At 34.2% G+C, this 27,473-nt stretch overlaps 1 protein-coding gene across 1 annotated transcript; it reads right to left on the minus strand.

Moving 5' to 3' along the window:
* Window positions 1-13,459: 13,459 nt before the first annotated feature.
* On the minus strand, window positions 13,460-24,225 carry LOC123563493 (meiosis inhibitor protein 1-like). Its single transcript, XM_053524805.1, has 6 exons — window positions 22,294-24,225; window positions 18,925-19,137; window positions 18,554-18,599; window positions 17,659-17,729; window positions 17,322-17,421; window positions 13,460-13,571 (listed from the first exon to the last, which is right to left on the minus strand). Exons 1-6 carry the CDS (start codon window positions 22,388-22,390, stop codon window positions 13,460-13,462), a joined length of 639 nt encoding a protein of 212 aa, XP_053380780.1. The 5' UTR covers window positions 22,391-24,225.
* Between the last annotated feature and the right edge of the window lie 3,248 nt (window positions 24,226-27,473).

Genomic DNA, 27,473 nt, shown 5'->3' on the forward strand with positions numbered 1-27,473 from the left:
CGATCCGTAGACCAACGCTCTTACCTACTGAGCTAAGCGGGCGGGCCCACCCATTTTGGAAGGAAAGAAGTCAACAAGAACAAAAAAAAATCACCTACCTCATTTTTATAAGTCAACATAATAAGTAATTTACAGTATGTATCCAATGTATTAAGAAATAAACACACTTTTAAACAGTCCATGTACCGTAAATCCAAAACGTTTATACTAAGTACGGTACGTATCCAATCATCAAATAGAAAATTAAATGGTAAATCCATTTTTGATTTGTTTTTGCACCACCCGCGCACAAACTTCCTGTCGACTTTAAACAAATTTGCGGCAAAGTGTTAACCTTTTCTTCGGCAGTTTTAATAACTTTTAATTTAAAAGCTGGCACATAAGCAGCGTGTCAAACCACTGGCATTGTGTATTGCTACCCGCATGTACTAAGGAAAATATTATCGGAGTACACAGCTGTTTGGGTATGATGACGTAATGTGTAATGTCGCGAGCATGCCACGGAATACATGAGGTACCGTATTTAAATGCATAATTTTAAGACACACTGCATTAAATTGGATGCCAAATAATTACGTTTTGGGGGAATTAAACAACACAGAAACACTTTACAGTTGGTTTGAACGATGTTTTTAAGTTTTGTAAAAATTTTCATTTTTTATTTTTTTACCTCAAATGAACGCCCCCTCTTTGGAAAATGTAACGCCCCCGGGGGCGTATATTCGGGAAAATACGGTATATATACAATGTATATATATATATATTTCCTTTCCCTACCTTATGGTGAGAATTAATTGCTGTTTTTCTTTATGCTGCCTGTTTGAAAAGACTTCCTGCACACATATTGGATTGTATTAAAAAATGTCATGTTTTTATTCTTGTAAGATCTTTACCATATTGTTACAGAAATTTAATAGATACAACAGCTTTGCAGAAGTTGCAATTGCTTATTGCCTATACTTTCTGACAGAAGTCATATTGCCATAGGTGATATTACAATGTATTTAGAGTTTCTTTCAGTGGGCCTGTATATATAGTGCTATTCATGGATTTGCAATAAATCCTAGTGTGATTTATTATTATACCTGTCTGAATGCAGAAAAAAACACCATTTAATTCTTACCTTGGAGTTTGCATCAGTGGGCCTGTATACATCAGTTGTATTACAGTTCCTGATTAAGTTGACCTCACAGCTAGCGACTAAGCTTAAGGAGTGAAAATAGAAGAATTTAATTGGAACCTTCAGCCTCCATTTGCCCTGTATATTCAAATCAAAGATTCATTTCTTAAACATACTTTATACAGGTTAAAAAATTAAATCAAACATGTTTTGTTTTCATTGTAAAGTTGCCAAGAGAGCATACCTAAAATGCTTAATACTGAAGAAAAAATCAGTCTGATGGAAGGTGATCAATTAATCTTCTTGAAATATCACCAACTCTAGATTTTAAGAGAAACTGTTCTTTACATTTGCACATAAACAGCGAGGTAATACTGAAATATTGCATTTAAATCTTGAAAATTCCTTATTTTATGTGCTATTTCTTTCACTTGCAGTTTAATACATTAGAGTTTTATCATTTATCACAACATTTAGTTGCTGCAAAGAAGATGAAACATTAGAAGTCACTCTCAATGCTGACTTACAATTTTTGTCTCTTAAATTGCTATTAAGATAAGGTAAATGTATGGTTTGAACAAACATTATTAAAATTTTCTATTACACAGTCCAACTTTATTCGTTCAAACTTGGATTTCCTGAGTACCCCAGTTTGCTTGAACTCCCTGTCCAGTCTCGGTAAAATGTTTATATAATACATATTGTTCTACCTTTGATGGCTCAAACTCTAGAACCATACCTCTGGTCCCTACGGTTGTACTGAAGATAACACCTTTTCTCCAAAGATGCGAATCCGATTTTGATATTACATATTTACAATAAGATTGCACATTTCTGTACACCTTGTAAATTGGCAATTTAAGGTAAAACATTCTATTTAGTTATACTGCTTCATACTTTATCAACTTTTAATTTTATTTTTACTGACAATTTTAACATGATTAACACAAATGCAAAGGAAAGATGAAATGGTATTCATTTGAAAATAAATCTATGATAGGCTTATTAAGGTAAAAGAAGTTGTTTATTAATGAAATGTTTACCTGAGGTTTCAGAAAGGCACAAATTATACCAGAGCTACAAAGTGAGATTTAATACCATTTTCATATATTCCTTAATTAATTACTCAATCATGCAGTGCATCCTAAATTTCATATAATGTCTCTATGGTAAGACAAACCTACTTATATTTGTCACTGTTGGAACAAGGGATCACCACACAACCTTAACAAGATGTCACTTTCAACACTTACCACTAGAGCAGAAAGGAATGTCTGATCACCACACAACCTTAACATGGCATCGTTTTCTAGACATCCTTCTGTTTCAAATATCTGTTCCATCATTTCTAAACTTGTATTGTCAAAAAATGCCTCCATCTGAAGCAAACCAAAAGTTTATCTGTATTAAAAACAATACAGCATTGTTTTGCATGTTTTGATGTGACTGTGTGTGTGTATATATACAAAACCGTTACCTTAGTGAAAACATTAACTGCATTGATTTAAACAAGTAATTAACCACTTTTCACACTGTGGTGACCACAATTATGTATCTATTTTTATTTATAGACATTTCTGGTTATTTTTATAGATAACTTCTGCATAGGATTGTTTGCTATTTTCAGATTTGGAGAATAGTACAAGATACAGAAGATGCTTCAATTCCAGAAATTCCCAGAGTCTTCTTAAAACATTTGTATAGCATAAATATGCAAGACTTACCATTAACAGTTAGAAATTTTAGTTTAAGGAATGTCCCTTAAGCTCTTTATCTTTGGCTTCCTAGTCGTGCGTCTTACTAATTCACCACAGATCTACTGTTTGGCGTCTAACCACTGCACCACAGATCTGCTGTTTCGCATCTTACCACTGCACCACAGATCTGCTGTTTGGTGTCGTAACGCTGCACCACAGATCTACTGTTTGGCGTCTTACCGCTGTACCACAGATCTACTGTTTGGCATCTTACCACTGCACCAAAGACCTACTGTTTGGCATCTTACCACTGCACCACAGACCTACTGTTTGGCGTCTTACCACTGTACCACAGATCTACTGTTTGGCATCTTACCACTGCACCAAAGACCTACTGTTTGGCGTCTTACCACTGCACCACAGACCTACTGTTTGGCGTCTTACCACTGTACCACAGATCTACTGTTTGGCATCTTACGGCTGCACAACAGACCTACTGTTTGGCATCTTACCACTGCACCACAGACCTACTGTTTGGCGTCTTACCACTGTACCACAGATCTACTGTTTGGCATCTTACCACTGCACCAAAGACCTACTGTTTGGCATCTTACTACTTCACCACAGATCTGCAGTTTGGCATCTTACTGCTGCACCATAGATCTACTGTTTGGCATCTTACTGCTGCACCACAGATCTACTGTTTGGCGTCTTACTGCTGCACCACAGATCTGCTGTTTGGCATCTTACCACTGCACCACAGATCTACTGTTTGGCATCTTACCACTGCACCAAAGATCTGCTGTTTGGTGTTGTAAGACTGCACCACAGATCTACTGTTTGGCATCTTACCACTTCACCACAGATCTGCTGTGGCATCTTATCAATTCACCACAGATCTACTGTTTGGCATCTTACCACTGCACCACAGACCTACTGTTTGGCATCTTACCACTGTACCACAGACCTGCTGTTTGGTGTCTTACCACTTCACCACCGATCTACTGCTTGTTTTAAAGCACCGTTAAATGTACACCTGCTGTATTTTCAAATGACTGTCCAATTATATGTCATTTTCACTCCTCATCCACGAGTCCATATTTTAAAGAGTTTATTTTGTAAATGGCAAGTATGTTATAGCATCTATACATAATACACAGGCTTCAGCAAAAAAAAATTACATGTATCACTTACAATATTTTGTGCTGATAAAACTGCTAGAACTGAGTCACCAAACACCCACACGAGCATGGATATATCATGTGTATACCAGTCACTTGGCGATCCTTTAAGGATTGTTGGTAGACGTGCTAAACCTGTAGATAAACAACAGAAACAACCATTAACATCCCTTCAACTAAGGCCAAGTCAAGTGCATGCCCATCATTTTGTAAAGGAATGGAACATAGATGCAACTTGGAGGTGGAGACCCAAGAAAAGTAATACTTATCATTACTAAAACTTCACAACCAAGTCATTCTGAAAAAGTAATATACAGCAACCATTTGAATTAGGACTGAGACCTGCATATACATAAATGTATAACAAAAGCTATTTGTGAAACACATATGCCCCGCAGAATGGCATGTCCATGGTGACTTGGTGCATCACCTTCTGTTTCAAGTTTTCTGTAACCTTGACTTTTGACACCCTAACCCTGGATGATCATGATCTAAAGTTTGATGGCCACAGGCCCAAGCATAAATCCAAGCATTTTCCAGTTTCTGGTCAGTAGTCGCTTTTAGTTTCAATGTCACTGTGACCTTGATGTTTGACCTAATATCCCTTTAACAACAGAAATCATCTAATGATCATAGGCAAATATACTATGATGATGATGTCAAAACATCCTCCAGTAACTGACTGGAAATTATTTTTTAGTTTGATGTCAGTGAGCTTGACCTTTGACCTACTGATCCCAAAAGCAAAAGTTAATTTGGTGACCACATACAATCATCCTATAAAGTTGATTAAGATGTGATCAAGCATTTTTCAGTTATTTATTGGAAACTTATTTCAATCTGAAGTCACTGTGATCTTGAGCTACTAATGGGTCATCTACTGACCACAGGCAATCATCCTGATGAAGTTAGACACAAAATGCCAGTCTTCTCTAGCTATTGATTGGAAATCAAAGTGTCTACCAATGGAGAGATTGACAAACAGGCATGAGCAAAATGATACATGCCCTCTTCTTCAAAGGGCTGAAGCAGAGCTACTTTCTTCTCTAGTTATGACTTACTTTGCATTATCAATGTATCATATGCAAAGTTTATTCTGCAACCTCTTGTCACCCACTCAGGGCCTTAAGGCTTTACCCGCATCAGGCGTCTTAGTCAGAACACTATTCTTTTTTATGGAAGACAGGGGCATGGGTTACACAGTGGGCGAGAGCAAAGTAATTCTTTGAGATCTGAGAACTTTAAAAACCAGAGTTTCTTCACCAATTTGGTTTCGTGGAAGACCTGTATTCCAACAAATACTAGTGTTCTGGGGTTTTTTTGGAGGGTGGGGGCTTGTGGGTTAGGGAGTAAGTAAGTAATAAAAAGGTAAACCTAACTTTAATTATTACCATTTGGTACAGCCTGTCTGATGGAAATCCCTTCATACGTACTTACATACTGAAATAAATCCAAAACATGTCTGTTCAATAGACAATTATTGAATCACTATTGTATGTGTACGTATGTAATGGCTAAAATACAAAGTGCAAGCAAGGGAAATGTTACACTATGAAAAGCAAAACATACAAAACCAGTTTCATACAAGAATCTGGGGAGTACCTCCAAATAAGATACTTGGTAATTTAAAGCTACACTGTTACATTGTAATAAATGCAGTGCTAATGTTATACATGAGTATACTTACAGACAGCAGGTAGATATAATGTTTCTTTCCTAAAGGTGAAAACTGTTCCAGGGAAGTGTGCCCATTCAGAATACTGCAGATGGTGTCACTAAAGCCCTGCTGTGTGTTTTCACTGTGTATTATAACATATACACTTCATGCAAAAATTAAACTCTAGTGACCAACAGCCAGGGGCACAAGAGTCAATAAAAACACTACTATCTCATTTAAGAAAGCAAGGAGACAACCATAAACTTAAAATAGAAAATCGAATTAAATAAGTAAGCAATAAATAAAATAGGAATATTATAATAGTAGCTTGATCTGGAAAGCTGTATTTGGCTTGAGTGGATTTTGCCAGATCGAACTGCACAAGGTGCGAAAGCCATCCTGGCTAAATCCACGAGACCCGAATACAAAATCCCAGATCTAGCTACTGTTATAATAACACTTTTATTATATGCCTCCACCTTTTTGTTTGTTTTATTATTGAACGATATGTTTATCGAACTTAGTGATTTTTTTTGTGTACACTATTTTATAAAATGAAGCCCATCCCATATAAATAAAGTAGTCCCGGCAACATAAAATTTCAAAGGTACTTTTTTTTTATTCATACGCTTTGTTCCTCTGTAAATTTTTAAAACTTAACTTTTAGTCTTTGAAACCCTTTGCCCTTTTTCACCCCGGGCCCTAAAAAAAAATAGTTTTTTTCCCTCTAAAGGGTAGACATCATTTTGTAAAATTTTAGAAGCGGGCAGTTTTCCATATGCATTTTAAAAATTTTTGACAATGTATTTTAAAAGTTTTGGACACAAGAAAATAGAAAGGTCACTTTGTTTCCCTTGTCCTTTGAGCCACTGCCCCCAAAACCCAAAAAGGGATTTTCCCCCAAAAGGGCCCTTAGCCCCGTGAAAAATTTTTTTCTTTTTTAAAAATTTAAAAATTAAATTTACCAAAAAACAAAAACTTGCAAGACAGATATATGATCCCCGGGTTTGGGCCTCTAAAACACTGTAAAAATTTTTTCCACCCATGAACACTTGTGGAAAGGTTTTAAAATTTGGCCCCTGAAAAAAACGTCCCCTTTTATTTTTGCCCAAATAAATTTGTGCCCTTTAAAAACATGCAAAAAACCCCAAAGGGCCAAGATGGCCCTGGTCCTCCCTGGAAACAAAACCCATAACAGGGGAAAAACTTTTTGACCTGTGATTTCATAAAAAAAAATTTCTGATAAATTATCTTTAAAAATTTTGGGGGCAAAAACTTTTAAAAAAATAGGGATTTTTTTTTGTTTTACCTATTTTTTGCCCCCCAATGACCTATTTTGAATTTTTGGGACCTAGATTTCATCAAGGCATCATTCGGGCCCAAAATTTTTTTCATAAAGTTTCAATTGAAAAATACAGCCTCTATATCGCATACACAGGTTTTTCTTTTTTTGGGGACCAGTCCCTATTTTTTGACCCCAGATGACCCATATTCAAATTTACCTAATTTCATTAAGGCAATCAGTTTTGCCCAAAAAAATTCATAAAAAATTTAATTGAAAAATACACCCCACTATCGCATACACAAGGTTTTTCTTTGTTTTAAACCTATGACCATTTTTTTGCCCCCAATGCCCCCTTTTCAACTAGGCCTAGTTTTCAAAAAGGAAATTTTTCTAAACCAAAAAATTCAGATTTTTGGAAAAATACACCCCTTTACCCGCATAAAAAAGGGTTTTAAATCTTTGATTGACCTAGTGCCCTATTTTTTTTGCCCAAAATAACTCATTTTTCAAACTCTGCCAAATTTTTCATCAATTTTATTTTTTTGCCCAAAATTTCTGAAGATCAATTGAAAAAACAGCCTCTATGGGCATACAAAAGGGGTTTTTCTTTTTTTTTAAACCTGTGACCAAATTTTTTGACCCCAAGAGGCCCCATAACACTTAAGGGTGGGATTTTATAAAGGCAATCATTCTGATAAAATTTTTCATGAAGATAAAATTGGGGAAATTTTTACACCTCTTTTCTTACACAAGGTTTTTCTTTAAATTTACCTTTGACCTTTTTTTAAACCCCAGATGACCCATATTAAAAAAGATTTCATCAAGGCAATCTTTCTGATTTAAATTTTCCCAAAATCAATTGAAAAATAAAAGCCTCAAATCCATACAAAAAGTTTTTCTTTGTTTTTGCCCTTTTGGACCTAATTTTTGACCCAAAAATGCCCCATATTCAAATTAAACCTAGTTTTCCCTCTTTGCAATCATTTCTGCCCAAAATTTTCATAAAAGACAATTAAAAAATACAATCTCTTTCCCTACACAAGGTTTTTTCTTTAAATTTGCCTAGTGCCATTTTTTGACCCCAGATCCCCATATTCAATTGACCTGATTTCATTACAAACCAAAAATTCTTTAAAAATTAATTAAAAAATACACCCTCTACGCATCCCAAAAGGGTTTTCGGGTTTACCTATGCCCTTTATTTTCTGATCCCAGATGCCCCCCCTTCAACTCCCCTAGATTTAAATCAAGATATCATTCTAAACCCAAAATTTCCATAAAGTTTAATTGAAAAATACAGCCTCTATCGCAAAAAAAGGGTTTATCCTTAAATTTGACCTATTACCTATTTTTGACCCGGGACTCATTTTTTAAAAAACTCTCCCCCTAGATTTCATAAAGGGTTTATGATTTTTCCCAAAAATTTCCCCATAAAGATTAAATTTAAAAAACAGCCTCTACCCGAAATCCCAAAAGGGTTTTTTCTTTAAATTTGTCCTAGTGACCTATTTTTTGGGACCCCAGATGACCCTTTTTCAAATTGGGCCAGATTTTATCAAGGTAATCTTTTGCCCAAAAATTTCATGAAGAAAAATTAAAAAATACAGCCTCTTTGCATAACAAAAAGGTTTTTCCCTTTGATTTGACCTAGTGACCTATTTTTTTGACCCCAGATGCCCCTTTTTCCCAAATCGGCCTAGATTTCATCAAGGTCTCATTCTGCCCAAAATTTTCATGAAAAACAGTTGAAAATACAGCCCAAAAAAAATCCTACACAAGCAAATAGGGCAAATCCGGAAAAATCGAGCGATTAGAAAAACATTGCTAAAGGTGAAAAAAAAAAAACCCTAAAAAAATAATTTTAGAAATCACCATTTTTCCCCGCTGCTGTGTTTACTAGTAAAAAATTTTAAAAGGGTTTTTTTTATAGGGCAAGGGCTCTTTTTTTCCCCAAATTGTTTATCTGAAACTCCCCTTCTAAAACCCCCAAAGTTTTCTTTTTGCTCGGGCATTGATCATTTGAAAAAATATGCATAGTTTTCAACTAAACATGGCAGCAATTTTCCTTTTTTGGCCAAAAAATGATGACTCTAAACTTTCAGCAAAAAAGCTCCCCTTAGTTTTATTTCAGATTTGAAACACGAAGCATGAATACAACCAAAGGGAAATCAAAAGGGCCCCTTATAAAATGTTTTTTTTTTTTTGTAAAACAAATGATGGGGGATTTAAATAGAAAACTAATACCTACATTTAAATTTTACACATCTAGTTTTTCTACAAAAAGGTCCATCTGTAGGCAGCAAAAATCTCTCCTCGGGGCAGAAACCCTAGATTTGGACTTCAAAACGGGTTTCATTCTAGTGAGCTGGCAACCTGAATATTCAAATCAATATGAATTCCCCCTAATAAAAAAATTTGGGGGGAAAATAACACAAAAAAAAAAAATTTTTATAAAATTAATTAGACCCTTTTTATCTTTAATTTTTTTAAATTTAAAAAGAAAAACTACCTTTTATGGGAGAGATGGGGTTTTTGAAATACAAACCCGGTGTTTTTCAAATTTTTAGAACGGGATAAGACAGCGTCGGGGGGGCAGAACCAAATCGCCATTTTTTTTGTAAAGGGTAAAATTTTTTTTTAAACATCTAAATTTTTTCTTAAAACACAAATTACTAAATTTATTTTTTTTAAATAAATCAAAGGTTTAAAAAGCAATTTATTGTTTCTTTTAATTGTTTTTTTTGGGAAATAAAAGGGATCAAAAATGAACGTTTAAATTTCCCCCACTTTTTTCTTAAATTTTAAACCCTCACTATGCATTTTTAAAAAATTGTATGTCTTTAAAAACCGGTTTTTTAAAAAAAAGATTTTTGGATACAAAAAAATAAAATTTTGTTAGAAATTTCAAATTTTTTGGAAATTTTTGAAAATCCAAAAATTTAGAAAAAAAGTTTTTAAAAAATTTAAAAAATTCTGATTCCCAAGCAAACAGTGTAAAAAACTTTTTGTTTTGCCAAACCAAACCAAAAAACCAATGTTCGCGACGCCCAGGGCGATCACCCCAAATGAATCCTTTTAAACAAGGGACTCCCCCCAAAATTTACATCCCTGACATAGTAATATATAATAAAACGGGTTTTTACAAAATTGGGGGCAATTCCTCCCTTTTGGTTTTATTTTTTAAATATCCCCCAAACAAAGGGCAAGACCCCTTAAATTTTCACTACATTAAAAATAAAAAATAATCGGGAAAAACCACTCTTGTTTCAATTTTTTGCCCTTTCTCATTAATTTTTTTTTGACCACAAAAACTTGACATTTAACCCATGCTTTATCACACTATTTACCCTTTGAAAATACCCTCCATATACTAGGAAATATTAGGGGTTTTTCACATTTTTGGACCAATTTTAAACCTTTCTACTGTAGGGTTTTTAAATAAACTTTTGCATCCAAAAAACCCCTGCCCTTTAATTTTTTTAGGAACCCTGTCTTGGGGGCCAACACACTGTCTTTTTAGGGAAAAAAATCAAGGGAAAAAAGTTTTTTTAAAATTTCCCAAATGATAGACAAATGGTAATGATAAAAAATCGGGCATATTTTAACCTTTGTTTCCCATTTTGTCCTTGTCTAGGGGGCTGGGCTTTTGGGTCTTTTTTTCAGGACCCAATAAAAAAAAGCCTTCAGGGAAATGACAATTAACTCTTCCCTGCAAATTTTTAAAATGAACTGACCCATTTTTCAATTTGGAAAAGGGTCTTTACTGTTTAAAGGGGTTTCTTACCAAAAAGAATACTACGAAGGGAAAAACATTTGCAGATTTTGACCCGACACAAACTGAACATGATCTACACCGGCCGAAAAAACCCAATCAAATAGGTTTAGCATGAATGGGGTTAAAGGGGCCCCAACAAAAAAATGGGCCCTCTATAAGTTAAACCAAGTGTACCCCTTCCCCCTTTTGAGTGCCTGGGTCTAGCGTCTGTTTTTAAAAAATTTCCCAAAGTTTTTAAAACCCCCCCCCTTTGCCCTGATGACAGATTTTACAGAATCTTGGAAAAAAAAACAGAAATAAAAAAGGATGCCCCATTTCTATATACTTCTTTTTGGGGATATGTTTGTCCCCTGAAACAAGGAATGTTTTTCAAACCAAATTATATTTACTTACTTATATTTCACCATGACATCAATAAGGCTGATGCTAAACCCTGCCAAGATCAGCTGATATACAAGGTCACATGACCTTTCAGTGTCAAGGTCATTCAGGGAACAGAAAAGCTCTAGAACCTTTATATACAGCTGTGGGCTCTGAAATCTCTTTGCAGACTTCTGAAGGGAAAAAAAGACAGCTCATTTCTACGTCAATTCAAACAGTAATTTCTTCCCTTTTGGGGTTCTCAGACTTTAATTTTTATCTCAAAAACTGTAAGTTGGATATGAAAAATTTTCATGAAACCCCCCGGGGAATGAGAACTGCTTAATTTCTTGAATATATTTTTTTGGTTTTTTAGTATCAAGAAAAATACATTACAAAGTGCAAACCCTTTAACTAAAGACTACTGAAGAACAACCTTTAGTTTCAAAAAATCATAATAATATATGCCTAAAAAACCACATTAATTTTTAAATTTTATATACCTAACTTTGGGAAAAACATCCCAATTTTTCCCCCCCAATTTACAATTTTAAAGGGCCAAGTTTCCAAAAAAACTTATCAAATCTGGCTTATAATGAAACTTTACCCAATTTTAAGAAATCATTCTTGTATTTAAAAATTTATTTAGATCAAAAAAAATTACTCCCATAAAAAGTGGACAGCAAAGCTCAAAAGTTTCCAAAAAGGGCCTTTAAACCCGTAATATAACTGATCCAGAAACTAGATCCAGAATTGAAAAGGGGATGGGGCAATTTTGCAAAGGGGAGCAGTGGTTTTTAGCGGGTTTTGGGGACCAACCCCCAACCCTGAGGGCATGGCTTTTCCCCCATGTGGCAAATAAATGTACCTTTAAATGACACTTTGTTCTGGATTTTTCCCGGAAAAGCACTTCAGATTGGGTTCCCAAAAAACTTTAATGCTTTTTACCTAAATAAATTTGTTAAACTAATTTTTTGCAAATTTTTTTATTTTAAGGGGTAAATCCAAAATTTTTTATATCAAAAGTTTAAACAAGTAATTTTTTAAAAAAAAAAACAACAACTGTTTAAATGTTTTTCATATTTTTTTCCCCCCCAATTTTTTAAATGGGGAGATCTACAAAATTCTTTAAATTTCCCCATCCCCCCACTGAGACATTTCAAATTCCATATCACTTTTTTGCCTAAAAACTTGAATTGGGGGTTCTAGAAAGATTCAAAAAAAAATTTAAGGTTTCATAACCCTGTTAAATATCAAGACATTTTTTCCCCCATTAAAAATCGGGTCATTTAAAAGTTTCCATTTGGGGGACGGCCCAACCTTGGGGCCCCCGGTGCACAAAATTACTCTCACATGATGCAAAGTCATCTCTACAAATGTTAGATGGGAAGAAAAAATACTGTGAAATTTATTAAAACCCAAAAATATAAACCTAGCAAAATTTGAGTGCATTAACACGTAACTTACGAACTCAAAATAAAAGATACAATGAAATTCTTAAGTGCCTTTTTTTAAAGCACATGGTAAATTCAAAAAACCCTCTCAAACCCTATAAATTCAAACCAAAAAAAAAGGGCTTTGAAATTTGCATCAAGGGTACGTTTTTTTTCTTTTTCCCTTTGGGCAAAAAAAAGGGGAAAAATGTTAAGTATTTACAAAAAAAATATTGTCTTCCAAGAGAAACATACCCCTATAAATTAGATGCAAGATTTGACAGTGAGATCCAATATCTTCCCAAAACTTGCTATCCGTGTTTTTTATATTCTTTTTCTTCCGGGGCCCCGACATACTCCCGAATGATTTAGGTGGTCCATCTTCCCTTTTTGGGGGCCATGGGGAAAGGGATTAAAACCTTTGGGAAAAAAAGGGCCGGGAACAACAAGTACTTTTTCCCAAAAAAATATTTAAGAAACACTGGAATTTTTTAAAATGAAAGAGAAAAAAAAACCATAAAAAATTTTTTGAATTGGTTTTTTTTATATAACACTGTTTTTTTCATTTTTTTTAAATTTTTGCTAGGAAAACATTATCCCTTTTGCCTCACTTTCCCTTTTACTAAAAAAGGGAGAGCCTTACAGCCAAGAAGCCTTTTCTAAAAGGGTTTCCCAAAATAAACATTTCCCTCTCTTTTGGGAACACACTAATTGTACTTAACTTTCCCCGAACAGGAAAAATACTGTGTAGTACAGTAAAAATGCTGGGTTAAAAGGGGAATTGGAAAGAGTGGTTTCTTTTTTGGGAAAAAAACTAATCCATTTTAAGAGTCTATCACCTTTGTGTGGGAAGGGAAAAAAACTCTCTTTAGGGGTTTTGAACAGGGGTTACCCTGAATACAAATTTTTTAAAAACCAACCCCTTTAAAATTTTCATAAAAACATCCTGTTTCATTTTGAGAAACTTAAATTTTTGGTAAAGGGGCCCAAACCTTCCTGGATCAGAGAGAGACATTTCTGTACCACACTACTACTCAGAAACAATGGAATGTCCTCCGGATGCCTGGAAAAGTAGTACACAAAGTAAGAAACAAATTTCATCTGGATGCCTGCAAATATATTTTTATATTCTTAGAAACAATTGAATGTCCTCCCGGCAGCCTGCAATTATAAATTCCCCAGCTTTAACAAAGGACGTCCCCGGAATCCTTGGGTTTTATTTCACAAATACTAAAACACCCAGAAAAAAAGGGGCTGTCCTTGGGAAACCATGCATATTTAAAATATTTTTTTTAAAGGGATTTTGGGATTATTTTCGAATTTTAAAATTAGCAAAAAAAACCTTTCCCCAAAATTTCTCAATTTTTACCCGTGCTCAAAAACAATGGGAAATTTTCCCAGGGTATTCAAAAACTGTCAAACTTAAATTTTCGAAACCTTTACCAAAACCTGCAAAATTTTTTTCCCGTTTTCGGCGTTTTAAGCCACCAAAACAAAATACAACAAAGGGGTTTTGGGGGGGAACCAACAATTTAAATTTTGCAAGGGGGGTGTTCAAATTTTTTAGTTTTAATGAACGAAGTTTGAAACCCTAATTTTCACAAACCCTTTTGGTTTTGTGCATTCAAGTATAGGGAGTACTTAAAACAACCCAAAGCAATATTTTGGGGAGGTAAAACTTTCAAACATCCAGCAAGCACTGTAGAATCATTTAATTCTTGTGGGCATGTAATTTTGTGGTTTGGAAAACTGCCACATTTGTTGGGATATTAATTCCCTAGATTTTAACTTTTCCCAAAATTTTAACAAATAGGGAATTTTATTACTTCTTTGAGATTTAATTTTTCCAAAATGAAGCAACCTTAAAATTTCCCTGAAAAAAGAGGTCCTTTTGCAAAAGCGCTTTTCTCCACAACGGGTAAACAACTATGTTCGATTTTTTCTCCATTATGTATCTTATTTAACCAGGGACCCAAAAAAAGTATCACTGGCAAAGTGGTTTTGGGTAATTCAAGGTCATAAATTCCCCAAGTGCCTCACCAATTTGCACCTAGGTAAACCGGGTATGTTTTTGGGGCAGGATGCTATTTTTTGGCGCAGGGTCGATACATTGAAAAATTTAAAACTTTTGAGGGGTTTTTGTATTCCCTCATTTTTTTCTATAAAAACAAAAAACCATTTAAAAACAAAACCCCACTAGCCTTTTCCTGTAATAAAGAAGTTTCCAAAGCCAATTTAAAAAACCTGAAAAAAATGCCATTTAAAGGGGTTAAAAGACGATGTTAAATGTTGAACTTTTTCCTTTTTTGACATTTAAAGTTATAACCCCATGTCTTTTTAAAATATTACTAAAGAAAGCCAATATCTTTATGGCTATTTCATTTTAAACTTTCCCCTGTCATCCTTCCAAAATTTTAATGTCTAATTTGGGGGTTTTGCTGAGATTTTTTTTAAATTTGAAAAATACCATAACCTGAAAAAAGGGGATGTTTTGGGGACAGGAAAAATATCGGGGGATGTTTGGGAGGGAGGTTTTTTGTAAACTTTTTCACAGATAGCACAATACCGTTTTTTTTATGCTACAGGTAAATTTTTTATATTCAAACAGAGTTGGAAAGAAAACACTCAGTTTTTTGTGATACATCTTTTTGAAAACATGTTTGGCTGCCTGAGTTTCTGTTTTCATTAAAGGAAAAACCCTCAGATAGGAAAAGGGCCCCTTAAAAGCCAGCATAAGATCCTTTTTTTATTCTTGCCCAAGCCCAAAAAATATCAGGTTTAAACTAAAGTTCATTAAATTATTTTTGCTATTATTTTTAAATTTTTGTTCAGGCCCTTTAAAAATGGAGGGCCCAAAAAATTCACAGCAATTTTTTCACCTTAAACAGTTCAATCTGTTTCCCCCTTTCCAGAACTTTTAAAGTCATTCCGGGGCAAAAATTGTTTTCGAAAACCAATTTGAAAAAAAGCTTAAAAAAATAAAAGCATTATTTTCCCTAAGAAACGTCGTTTTTATTGCGGGTAATGAAACCATTTCTTGCACAATGGAAAATTTACCATGAGGGCTTATTTTGGCCCAACACTTTTTTTTCCAATTTTTTGGGGAAGATTTAGATGAGAACTGTCCCGACTTAAGCCGGACAAGATTGGGGACAGCCCGCAACCGGAGTAAAAACAAAATGTTCCCCCCACCCAAAGTGGTGTGGGAGGCAAATTTTTCCCAACAAATAAAAATTATTTCCCAATATCACAGAAATTCCAAACTTTAAAGAAAGCAACTTAAAACTAAAAATAACAGCATCTTAAAAGGGCCCCGACAACCCCTTTTTCCTTTCTTTTTTTTTTATTATTTTTAAAATTTTTGACTTTGACAATTGAATTTAAAAAACCATAAATAAAAATAGGGCATGTTTTAATTTTAAATTTTTTGCTGCTCTAAATTTTTAAAAAAAATTATGTAAAAAAAATGCCCCAAATTAAATTTTCAAATCAATAAATTTCCCCAAATTTTCAAATAAAAATTTTTATCTTTTTAAAAAAAATGTTTTAGGGAAATTCATGCATTTGTATTTTACACTACTACAAACACCTAGAATCAATCGACTATCCTTGGAATCCATGCATGTGTATTGTACACTGCTAGAAACACCTAGAAACAATGGATTGTGCATGGAATCCATGCATACTAACAAAATTTTTAAATTGCATGTGGCATTATTTGTGGATATTAGCAAAAATAAAACCGTCACAAATATTACTCAATCTACAGTGCTCAGAAACTATGGAATGTCCTCAGGCTAGTGCAAATACAGTCAAACTTCATTTTCTCAAACTCTACGTAACCGGTAAAAATTTGTTTCGAGTTATTGGCAGTTCAAGCCGTGAAAACAATATACAAGTCATAAGGGTTTTGGCGGGAACCAACAATAAGTTCAAGTAAAGGGTGGTGTTCTTATATAACCCGAATGCAGTATTTTGGGTAAGTAACCAGCAGGCACTGTAGAATCATTTAATTTTTGTGGGCATGTTATTTTGTGGTTTGGAAAACTGCCACTTTTGTTGGGATATTAATTCATAGATTTCAACTTCGGTAACTGTAACAAATAGGAATTTCATTACTTGCTGGGATTTAATTTTGCCAATTAAGGCAACTACAAAATCCATGAAAGTTATTCCCAAGCAAATACTAATGATTACACAATATCACAGAAATTCAATCTTCTCAATCAAACTTCTTACTTAAGATTTTTTTGAAATTTTTACCATTTGATAACACTGATAATGAATTTAAAGAGAACAAATAAAATGTATAAGTCAGTGTTCATCTGAAATTTCTTGCATGCTCTAATTTGTAAAAAAATGTAAAACAAAATGCCTTAGATTTTTTAATGTTGTTTTAAAATTTAGTCGTAACTATCTACAAGTCGTTAACTGAATTTATCTCAATACTAAAATAGATCTGGCAAGAATTAAAGACATTAAGGTGTCAAATCAATAAATTCCCAGTTTTACAAATAAAGTTCTTTTCTTTTTAAAGAAATGTAGTGGCAGATTTTGTTCAAAATAAATTCCTAAATCCAGAAAATTGCAAGCTTTCAGAATATATAATAAAACTGACAGGTCAAAAAATTATTTGGAAGAAAAAAAGAGTCTGCTAAAATTGTCAAAAAACACAAAAATTATGGGGTTTTTTTTTTAACCTTCAAAATTTGACACAAGAATTGTTTTATTGAAAACTGTGTTGGCTTTATATAGATTCAGTAATACAAGTTCCATTTTTTGTGTATCATTTGTTGTCAAAATGTCCCTTTACCTGTTTAAGATATCTGCTAGGAGACTGTAACCATGGCTGAGAAGTGTCGGGTTCTTTAATTCAATGGACGTGGAGACAGCTCTCAGAACAGACTCGACACCTAAACCAAAACAACACAACATCTCATACTGAGTTAGCTTTAAAGTATCCCTATCACAATATCAATAAGGTAATTATTTCATGTTACTGGTGAAATATGTAAGAATTTTCATTTACATATGTGAGTGTTTCATATAAATACATACACGTACATAGCAAGATTTCAATAATTAATTGTGTTACGATTGTATCTTAAATATTAAACTTAATCTGTGAAAAATTTCCACATATAACTTACCATATACAGAGTGGCATCTCTTGTAGAACTGTTCAACATTTGATAATCTCTGCAGAACTTTCAAAATACATCTGAAAAAACATCAGTAACTGTATCAGTAACTGTAGTTCTTATCATGCAGGTAAACTCAACAAGCAGAAACATTCACTATAAACGACTGAACATTTAAGACATTTTTCAATTACAATTCTTACTAAAACACTAAGTATAAAATGACAGGCAAGTGAATATGAAAATGAGTAAGTGAAAACATATGACTCGTATACATATTCATACAGCTTTGTCAAAACTGGCAAAATAGACAAAACAGCTAGAAAACAGAAAAAGCCAAAGGCTCATAATCCAAGCTTAGTGAACAAGTCAACAGTTGCAACAATAAAATAAGCAAAATCTGTTTGTAAAACACATCAACCCACCAAGATGATGAATGGCAGAGTTATGGACCAGACAAGAAACAGACCCTGTTAACCTTTAACCTCTAAGTGTGAACTTGACCTTAGAGCTAGGGGTCTGGGTCTTGCGCACAACACATGGTCTCATTATGGGAAATATTTATGCCAAGTTATTTCAGAATCCCTTCATGGATGGCAGAGTTATGGACCGGACACGAAGTGTGGTGGACAAAAGGATGAACGGAGCCTATTTCTATGTCCCCTCTTTTTTCTTCAAAATCAGTGGGGGACAATTATAACTTATAAGTGTCATCTACTTACTATGGGTGGTCATCCTATGAAGGTTAACTAATGTATGCCAATGTGTCCTTTTAATTACTGATTGAGCAAAGCAATATATGGTTACCCCTCTACTGAAAAGGAGGTGGGGGAAAGGGCAAAAAAAACAAAGTGAAAAAGAAACTAAACAGAAAGTAATAAACATCAAGTAAACAGTTATTTACTCAATCTGAAGTGTATTTTCTGTATGTAATGACTCAAACAGAAATTCTACAAAGAAGAAAACAAGCGGTAAAGATTTATATCTGAAGCAGGAATTTGTGATGTACAGATGATATAAGAAGTCTTCAAGAATACCGTCAGCCAGTTTTCTGTATAACACTGGAATTATGCCTATAATTCCTAATAAAAATGTTCATCAAATTTCAAAATGTTTATCATTAATATCATTTCTCTACCAATTTAATTGATTTAAGTGTTTTTAATCTAGAAAAAACCCAGATAATTATAAATTAAAGTTTCTCTTCAATGATAAAACTAATCTTCAGTTTCTCACCACCATTAATTTTCTATAAGATCTATTTACATTCCTTACCAACAATGTCTGACTCCAATATTGTAGTAGCATAAGCTAAATAGTTTTCTTTCTTCAGCACAAGTGAGAGAATTTGAGAAACTGCCATCTGTAAAACATCCTTTTTGCTCAACAGCAGTTTCTTCATGCAAGTCAGCAAGGTTACACCTTCTCTGTTCAAGGACATCAGACTCTGGCATCCGGCACTATCTGCTATCAATTTCTTCAAAAGCCCTGCAGTTATATGCAAAGAGATTATTTTATGAAAACAGCTGATTTTATTCAGATAGTAGCCTTTTAAACAGTTTTAACAAGAAACATGGAAATTCCAAGAAAACCAGGTTTTAAAACTTTGCATCATGCCATCATGTTCTGTATAAAAAAGGGTCATGTTTTGTAATACATATTCAACTGGCTACATTCATGTTTATCATTCATTATTTACCAAATGGGGGAAACTAGCTTTTATCTCTTTTAAAGAGAAGTTGACTAAAACAGATCATAATCTAGATTAGTATGAAATCAAGAAATTTAACCAGAATACTTTAAGTTGATCAGGATTTAAGGTAGTTCTGCACGTTTGATAAACAGGAAGTGATGGCGTAACGTCATTCATCTGGAAAACATAAAATAAAACCTGGAATTGGCGTACGGAAATGAAAATCATTTTATTAATTAATAGCAGCCTATGAGTAAATTTATTACAATGGCACTGTTACTGTCTTTCTAAAGTTAAAATATGATATTAAAACATCTGACACGTTAAAAATTCAAAATAATATCTTAAAATTAGTGTGAAAAGTGCGGTTCACTTTAATCATGGTCAAATATCTCAAAATTAAGCCCTGGGACCAATACATTTTATTTCACCAAATTATAGGCCATACGTTTATTTACAACTGTGGGAAGTTTCATTAAATTCTACATTGTAGAAAAATTTCTATTTGCAAAAATGTTATGAAAGTTGTGATTTTCCCATAGACTTCAATTATGAAAAATTGCGTGAGGTCTGATTTTTTCAAGTAAGTCTAGCAAAAAATCAAGCACATGACCCTATCTTTTTTATCTGCTGAATTTTCTAGGTATATTCTGCAGTTGTGAAAAATCAGAGTTTAATCAAATTCTACTTTGTAGAAAAAATTTTGATCCAAACATGCAGAACTACCTTAAATATGAAACAAATCAAGCTCATAGATGATCAATCATACTGTACAGTCCAACAAAATATTAGCAAGTTTGTGCACATTACAATTTATAAGCAGTAAAAGAAAGTTAGTATGTAATAATGGTGTGTAGTAAGGTTTCCTCAGTAACTTTTCCATACAAGTATAAATGACAGAAAAGAAAGAATAGCACAGTTTTGGCTTTTATGATGAAATAACTTTGTAACTATGCAGGACTATACCATTCATAGCATTTATAGAACAAGATGCTGAAATAATATGAGCTTGCTCAACAGACTTACGTTATCAGATCTACATTCTTATTTTTTTTCTATTACAAATTCTAAAATATTTTTCTTAAAAGACTTAATGACAGATAAACTATAATTTTTGTATGTGAAATACAGAATATGTTACAGTGCTAACCTAAATTTTTTAAAAATGCTTGGTCTACCCACGGATAAAACTGTGGAAGCCTTTTATTTTCATTCATTCTGCTATTTTGATTCCTAAGCTCTCAACCTCTAATTCCATATCTGTCTGACTTTTACCTGACTTCCAAAATTTTCTTGACCAATTCAAAAATTCCCTGACATTGAAAGAAATCATTTTCTTCTAACTTTTCCCTGACCATGGCAACCCTGAATTATTTGGAAAACTACCGTAGATACCCATGTATAATGCGCACCCTTGTATAATGCGCATTCTCCCGATTTAACCCCAAAATCCTGGGGTAAAAAAACATTTTTGGTCAATTTTGAGGTGGATGGAAACCCCGCCCCCACAACCCCTGATTTAAGCCCAAAATCCTGGGGGGAAAAAACATTTTTGGTCAATTTTGAGGTGGATGGAAAACAAAAGTAGAGTTTACATCGACACCCGTGATAAATTTTATCTCCATGGCGGACAGCAGCATCGGTCTCGCGGTACTATCGATTTTTGATTTCTCGAAATTAAACCAGTAAAATATTGTTATATTTGTTGTTTTACCTATTTTAATTAACTATTTTGAATAAATAAATAGCAGCTGATTCAATATTTCGGAATGGTATCTTTCAAAATGACACAAACTTCTCAATTCAAACTGATAACAAAAGGTGTGATAGTCTTTTTGTCACGATCAAATAGCCAGTAATTACCGGCAATTAACGTGTCACCTCGTGTCAATTATGTTGTTCACAGTTTGATCTCGTTTAAAGATAATTCTCGATCTTTAATTAGTATCATAATTTTTGTGATTTATTAACATTTCTTTCATCAAAATACTTCTAAATTTATATGAAATTAATTTTGTTTGAAAGAAAAATAAACCATTTGATCTTTTTGAACATAACAGCAATCTTACATTTTAGCGGTGACAGTAAGCACGGGGAGTAGTTTCCCTTTACCAAAATGGCGAACATCGGTAACAAACTTGTTTTGAAGTTGGAAAATTGTCTATACCTGTGTATTATGCGCACCCACGATTCAAGGTATCAAGGTTACTGGGACATTTACCTTGGAATCTTGGACCCCAAAGAAGATAGGAGCCACTTACTGACCATCGTCATGATCATATGAAGTTTGAAAATAATATATGTCATGGTTCTCAAATGAATGAATATGAATCAATTTCAGCCTAAAGTTCACATTGATCTTCACCTTTGACTTACAGGGGGTCGGCTTTCTTCTGACCACAGGTGTTCTTCAAATAAATTATTGTGGCTGAAGGCTTAACCCCTGCTTACTGATTGGAAAGCTTTTTTAGCCTTAAGGTCATTGTGACCTTGACTTTTGACCTAATCCCAGAAGCAGTGTATTTGTGTAAGTGGTTGCAGAGTGGGGAGGAGGGGGACAGAGGGTGGGTTGCAGGTCTAATGTCATGCAACAATTGTAATATCAGTTTGACAAAAAGACAAATCTGCCAAATAGATACACAGAAATCTTAACCCTTACCCTGCTAAATATCTAAAATGGACCAGTCCATCACTCAATTTGGGCCATACCACTTATTATTCAAAGAAGTGTTCACTGAAAAATTACTGACTGAATAGCGAACAGTGCAGACCATGATCAGACTGCACAGATGTGCAGGCTGATCTTGGTCTACACTGGTCGCAAAGGCAGAATCATTTGGCACCAGCAGGCTAAGGGTTAATGGCTATTATTCAGCTCTTTTTATAATATCTGCAAATCTACATCTTCCACAATCCCTATTTTGAAGAGACACATAAAGCACATTCCTTACCAAGCCCATTAATTAAGACAGGAAGGGACCTTGCAGACGACAGCATGTTCAATATCCCAGAATGCACTTGCTGAAGTGTCCTTGCATGAAGCTTCATATCCTGGCTTTCATCACAGAGAAAGTAAAATACATAGGCAACAGATGACTGGACTGTCTCTCCAACTTTGCATAGGTCCAGACTCAACTCATTAAGCAACCGGTCTGAAATATCATCACAGAAAGAGATAATATAACTAAACACATGTCTAGAATCAACTGAAGTTGCAATCTGTCCGACTTTAGGAACAGTACTGTACTATACACAATATACAGTAAAACACATATTGCTCAAATTCACAATGGGATGACCAAAATGCTAGAGGCATTCTTCTGGGTAACAAGTAATCCAAACAAAAAATGTAAAAACAAAAGGGTTATGGCCCTGTATCGCTCACACCCCCAGCTAACCAAGAATCTGACAATCTGATCTACTTTTCATTACAACAAATACCATGACCATGCTTTAATCAATTCAGGTAGAACATTGACCATGTTTTTCAATCCTTTGACTGTGCGACCTAGTTTTTGTTTCCATACCTTAATTTTACAACAACAGACATACTGAAAAAACTTCATAAAACTCAGATACAAAACATAGCCTCTAGTATGCAAAAGTTCTTTTACCCTAGACTTCATTGAAACAAATATTCTAACAAACATTTAGAGTGTCAACCAGGTTTTTCTGTCTTGAGCTAGAGACCTAGATTTTTTAATCTCAGATAACATATTTTTGAACTTGACCTAGATTTCATGGTGACAATGTGACAAACTAATAAGATCAAGCAGAATATGTAGCTTCCTGAGAGTTAACAAATATTCTTTTCCTATTATTTGACCCAGTGACCTACTTTTTGATCTCAAATAACCCAGTTTCAAACTCCTAAATTTTTGAAACAAATGTTCTAACAAATATTTACCCATGTTAACCTATTTTCAAATTTGACAGGACTCCATAGAGACAAACAACTGGACAAGCTTTAGGAAGATCAGGTATAAAGTGACAATGGCCTCTACAGTGTCAATAAGGTTTTTCTATGACTTGACCAAGTGAGTTAGTATTTGGCCACAGATAAACTAGAGAAAAACTTGGCCTAAATTTCATACAAGCAAACATTCTAACAATGTTTTATGAAGATCCAACAGAAGAGTGTTAAGGGTTTTCTAAGATTCAACCTATTGATCTAGTTTATTTTAACCTCAGGTAATCCTGTTTCAAATTTCACTTAAATTTTATTGAAACAAACATTCTCATAAATGATTGATTTGACCTCAGGTAACCCATCAACAATTTTATTAATGACCTAGATTTCATACACACAAACAATCTGACAATCTTTTATGAAGATCAAGCAGAAATTGTAGTATCTATATTGTTAACGTTTTTTCTATTTGACCTTCTTACCTAGTTTTGAAACCGGAAGATGCAGTTTCAGAAATAATCCAAGACTTCACTGAGACAAACAGCCTGACCAAATTTCGTCAAGTTTGGACAAAAATTATTACCTTTAGAGTATTTATAGTAAAAACGTTGACGTACAACAGACTTGCTTATCAGGTGACCACAACAGCTCCCCACAAAGGACTTCAAGCTCAAGCGAGCTTAATACAGCTGGGGACCACAAGAACTTATTATTAATGCTAAAGCAAGCTTTGTTTGAGGCCCACATGGTAGATGGGGAAACCCAATGTGTAGCCTCTGGAAATAAAGTCGTTACTTACTTACTTTGTTTCACCTTATGTTATTGTAACAAGCACATGTAAATTATTTAACAGTTTAGATACATGAGCCAATTAGACATTGTTAACATAATGTGATGACCCTCTGTGGCAAGAGGTTACGCGGGAGTTAAATATTAGTAAAGAATAGCTAACCACCTAAATCCAACACGGTTCTGTTTGAGGAAAGACAGAAGGATGGACTTCTAGGACTTGAGGACACCAACTCGACTTACTATTTTACAGTTGTTTGATAACACAACACAAGTATAGTTTACAATCACAATATGTATTATTTCATTTCATTTATTTTCATTCAACATTCAATTCAACATTCATTTCAAAACATATAAACTTCTTATATATGATAAATAAAGGGAGTATATTCTTACTGGCATGGCCGCGTGAGCCGGTCTGTCACTGTATGCATCTAAGGACGCATTACTTCCCTAACATTAGTTGATGATCAAGTACTTGTATAAAACAGATAAACTACGAGCCTCACAATATTCAGAAGGAACCTCGAAAGGGGACAGGGCCGAGATGGATAATGCCCGCTGACTCAGTTTGTACCTTTTATGTATAAAATACCTTTATCTCCTCGCACGCCTTTATCGTAATAATATACCTTTAATGTACAAAGTTATTACTCCTTTATAAGCATTCTGGCTTCTTTTATGAGTAACCCTTTAGGTTAAACGGGAAATTCAAGCTTAGTAGATGCACTTAAGGAGGGCTTTTATTAGAATGGGAACGGTAATATCAATATATACAGTGACAGACCATAAATAATACAAAGAAATTCTACCTGACGAAAAGAGCGGCTGCTATGGTCAAGGGGATGTTCGAAAGTGATTTACTGAGCTAATTTAAATATTTCAGACCAAATGAGCCAAAGTTTGGTGTCTATGGGCTAATTTGATTGGTCAAATTATGCTTAGAACGTTTTGGTTCACTATTGCTCGTTTGATTGGCTGAGGGTTGCTGGGTTACGCCAAAATGGCAGCCTCCATGACCGGAGACAAAATGGTGGACAAGGAGCAAAAATTCTAGGAAATTCGGCAATTATTTGTAAATATTAAGTAAACTACTGGGAGCCATGAATAGTTATTTGGCTGACATATAAACCTGAATGAGCGCTATTGACTACATGTGGTTTTTCCAACATATCTGCAGGGAGAAAGAAACAGGGGAAAACTCTCACAGTAAATATTTGGACTTAAACGTTTATGGGCTCAGACAGGGCCATTTTACTACCCCCTACGCTTTAAAAGTTCGTCCCGAACTAAATAATTTTAAGAACTGCATAATTAACATGTAACATATATCATATGTAGACGATCACCAACAAGTTACACAATATTTCAATTATACCAATATATCATTCATAGCTAGGAATTATGAACTTGACTGTTAATATTTAACAATACACATGCTTAGAACTTCACGACTTTAGGCAAAAGTGAAAACTGTACTTAGCAGCACAATCATAGTCGGAATATACATCATGAACTTAATTTATTGTACATAATAACAATGATAAAGAACGGAATATCATTCATGAATCTGACTGTAGATTAACTTCACCTAACTGTATTAATTGCCAATTAACTTGGAATAGGGCCACGCAGCGTGACATGATACAGCGATGACAATTAGTGAAAGAAGTTGATAATTTCGGCGATTTTCTACAGAAACTTAACGGGACAATTTTGAAGAAGTGAAGGTAATTACATCAGACAAATCATATTTAAACAATGGAATTGTTAAAATATGGTGTATAGACTGAATGAATTAAATGTGTTAAACTTATACATATAAATTGCGCAATATGCCTGTATCAAAGTGTAAACATAAACAACGCATATAATATACAGATTATATCAATAGACCGAATAAAACAATCTATATCACATACGCCGTAACAATATTGTGCGTTGTATATAATAAAGTATACAATGTCATCAATTGTAGCAATTAACAAGAATAATTAAGCATGTAACAGACATGCATTTAACATATGTGTACAAGTAACAAATGGCTATATTATATGATTAATAACAGTAAAATAACATCGAATTTACTGTAAGTAATTCTGTGCAAAAAGTGAATTTAATATTTAGATTTAGTGTTCTAAAATTAATAGAAACAATTTAGTTTTAAGGAGGTAGGTTACCTTAATATTTGTATGTGCACATGTCCAACCGGAAGCTAACGTGACGATTTACGACGACGTTTACAACAAACTAAATGTGTTTGTATATCCATTCTTCTGAAAACAAATCATGAACCCGTCTCCGGTCTGCTGCTTTATGGTTTAATATTAATACAGAAATAATGAATAAATTGCCGCAGAAACGCTTCAAAACAATGATGCCTTAAAATGACGTCATTAACGTCATGACGTTACGTGTCAATTACCGCACAAAATTAATAGCTTTTATTTTGAAAGTACGTAATTCTGTGCATTTTCTTTATTTGAACTATTTTCAAACAACCATTATTTGCTGAAATATTTTTTATGAGTCTTTTGTTCTGAATAATAATCAATATTTTGCTTCTTTTATGTATTTATATTGAAAAGTTAAGCGGAATGTAGGAAAATGGATGATGGTAACCAATGTTGTTTGGAATATAGTGGGTTGAAAGGTTACATGTAAGTATAAACACCAAAAGAAAATGAACAAGTCCCTCCTGCGTATATGAAGTGTACTTCAGACTTTAACTTATAAAAACAAGAGCTGTCTCCATGGGATGACACATGCCCCCGATGGCACTTTGAATGAATAGTTATGGTCGATGTTAGAGTTTAGGACCTTTGACCTACGGACCTGGATCTTGCGCGTGACACGTCGTCTTACTGTGCCACACATTCATGCGTAGTTATTTTAAAATCCATGCAGGAATGACAAAGATATGGACCGGACATGCCCATCATTGCACTATCATGAAATATGACCTTTAACGTCTAAGTGTGACTTTGACTTTTGAGCTACGGACCTGGGTCTTGCACGCGACACATCGTCTTACTGTGGTACACATTCATGCCAAGTTATTTGAAAATCCATCCATGGATGACAAAGATATGGACCGGACACGAATGCACTATCATGAAAAATGACCTTTAACGTCTAAGTGTGACCTTGACCTTTGAGCTACGGACCTGGGTCTTGCACGCGACACGTCGTCTTACTGTGGTACACATTCATGCCAAGTTATTTGAAAATCCATCCATGGATGACAAAGACATGGACCGGACACGAATGCACTATCATGAAAAATGACCTTTAACGTCTAAGTGTGACCTTGACCTTTGAGCTACGGACCTGGGTCTTGCGCGCGACACGTCGTCTTACTGTGGTACACATTCATGCCAAGTCATTTGAAAATCCATCCATGGATGACAAAGATATGGACCGGACACG

This window comes from Mercenaria mercenaria, chromosome 2 (genome assembly GCF_021730395.1).
Source record: "Mercenaria mercenaria strain notata chromosome 2, MADL_Memer_1, whole genome shotgun sequence".
Classification (NCBI taxonomy): domain Eukaryota; kingdom Metazoa; phylum Mollusca; class Bivalvia; order Venerida; family Veneridae; genus Mercenaria; species Mercenaria mercenaria.

Excerpts from the sequence above, each read along its gene's own strand:
- LOC123563493 (XM_053524805.1), bottom strand. The coding sequence starts at position 22,390 with ATGAAGCTTCATGCAAGGACACTTCAGCAAGTGCATTCTGGGATATTG. Across the intron at positions 18,600-18,924 it reads ATTGGAGTCAGACATTGTTG|AATTTCTGTTTGAGTCATTA; the intron begins GTAAGGAATGTA and ends TCTTCTTTGTAG. Across the intron at positions 13,572-17,321 it reads CTAGCAGATATCTTAAACAG|GCATCCGGAGGACATTCCAT; the intron begins GTAAAGGGACAT and ends CTACTTTTCCAG.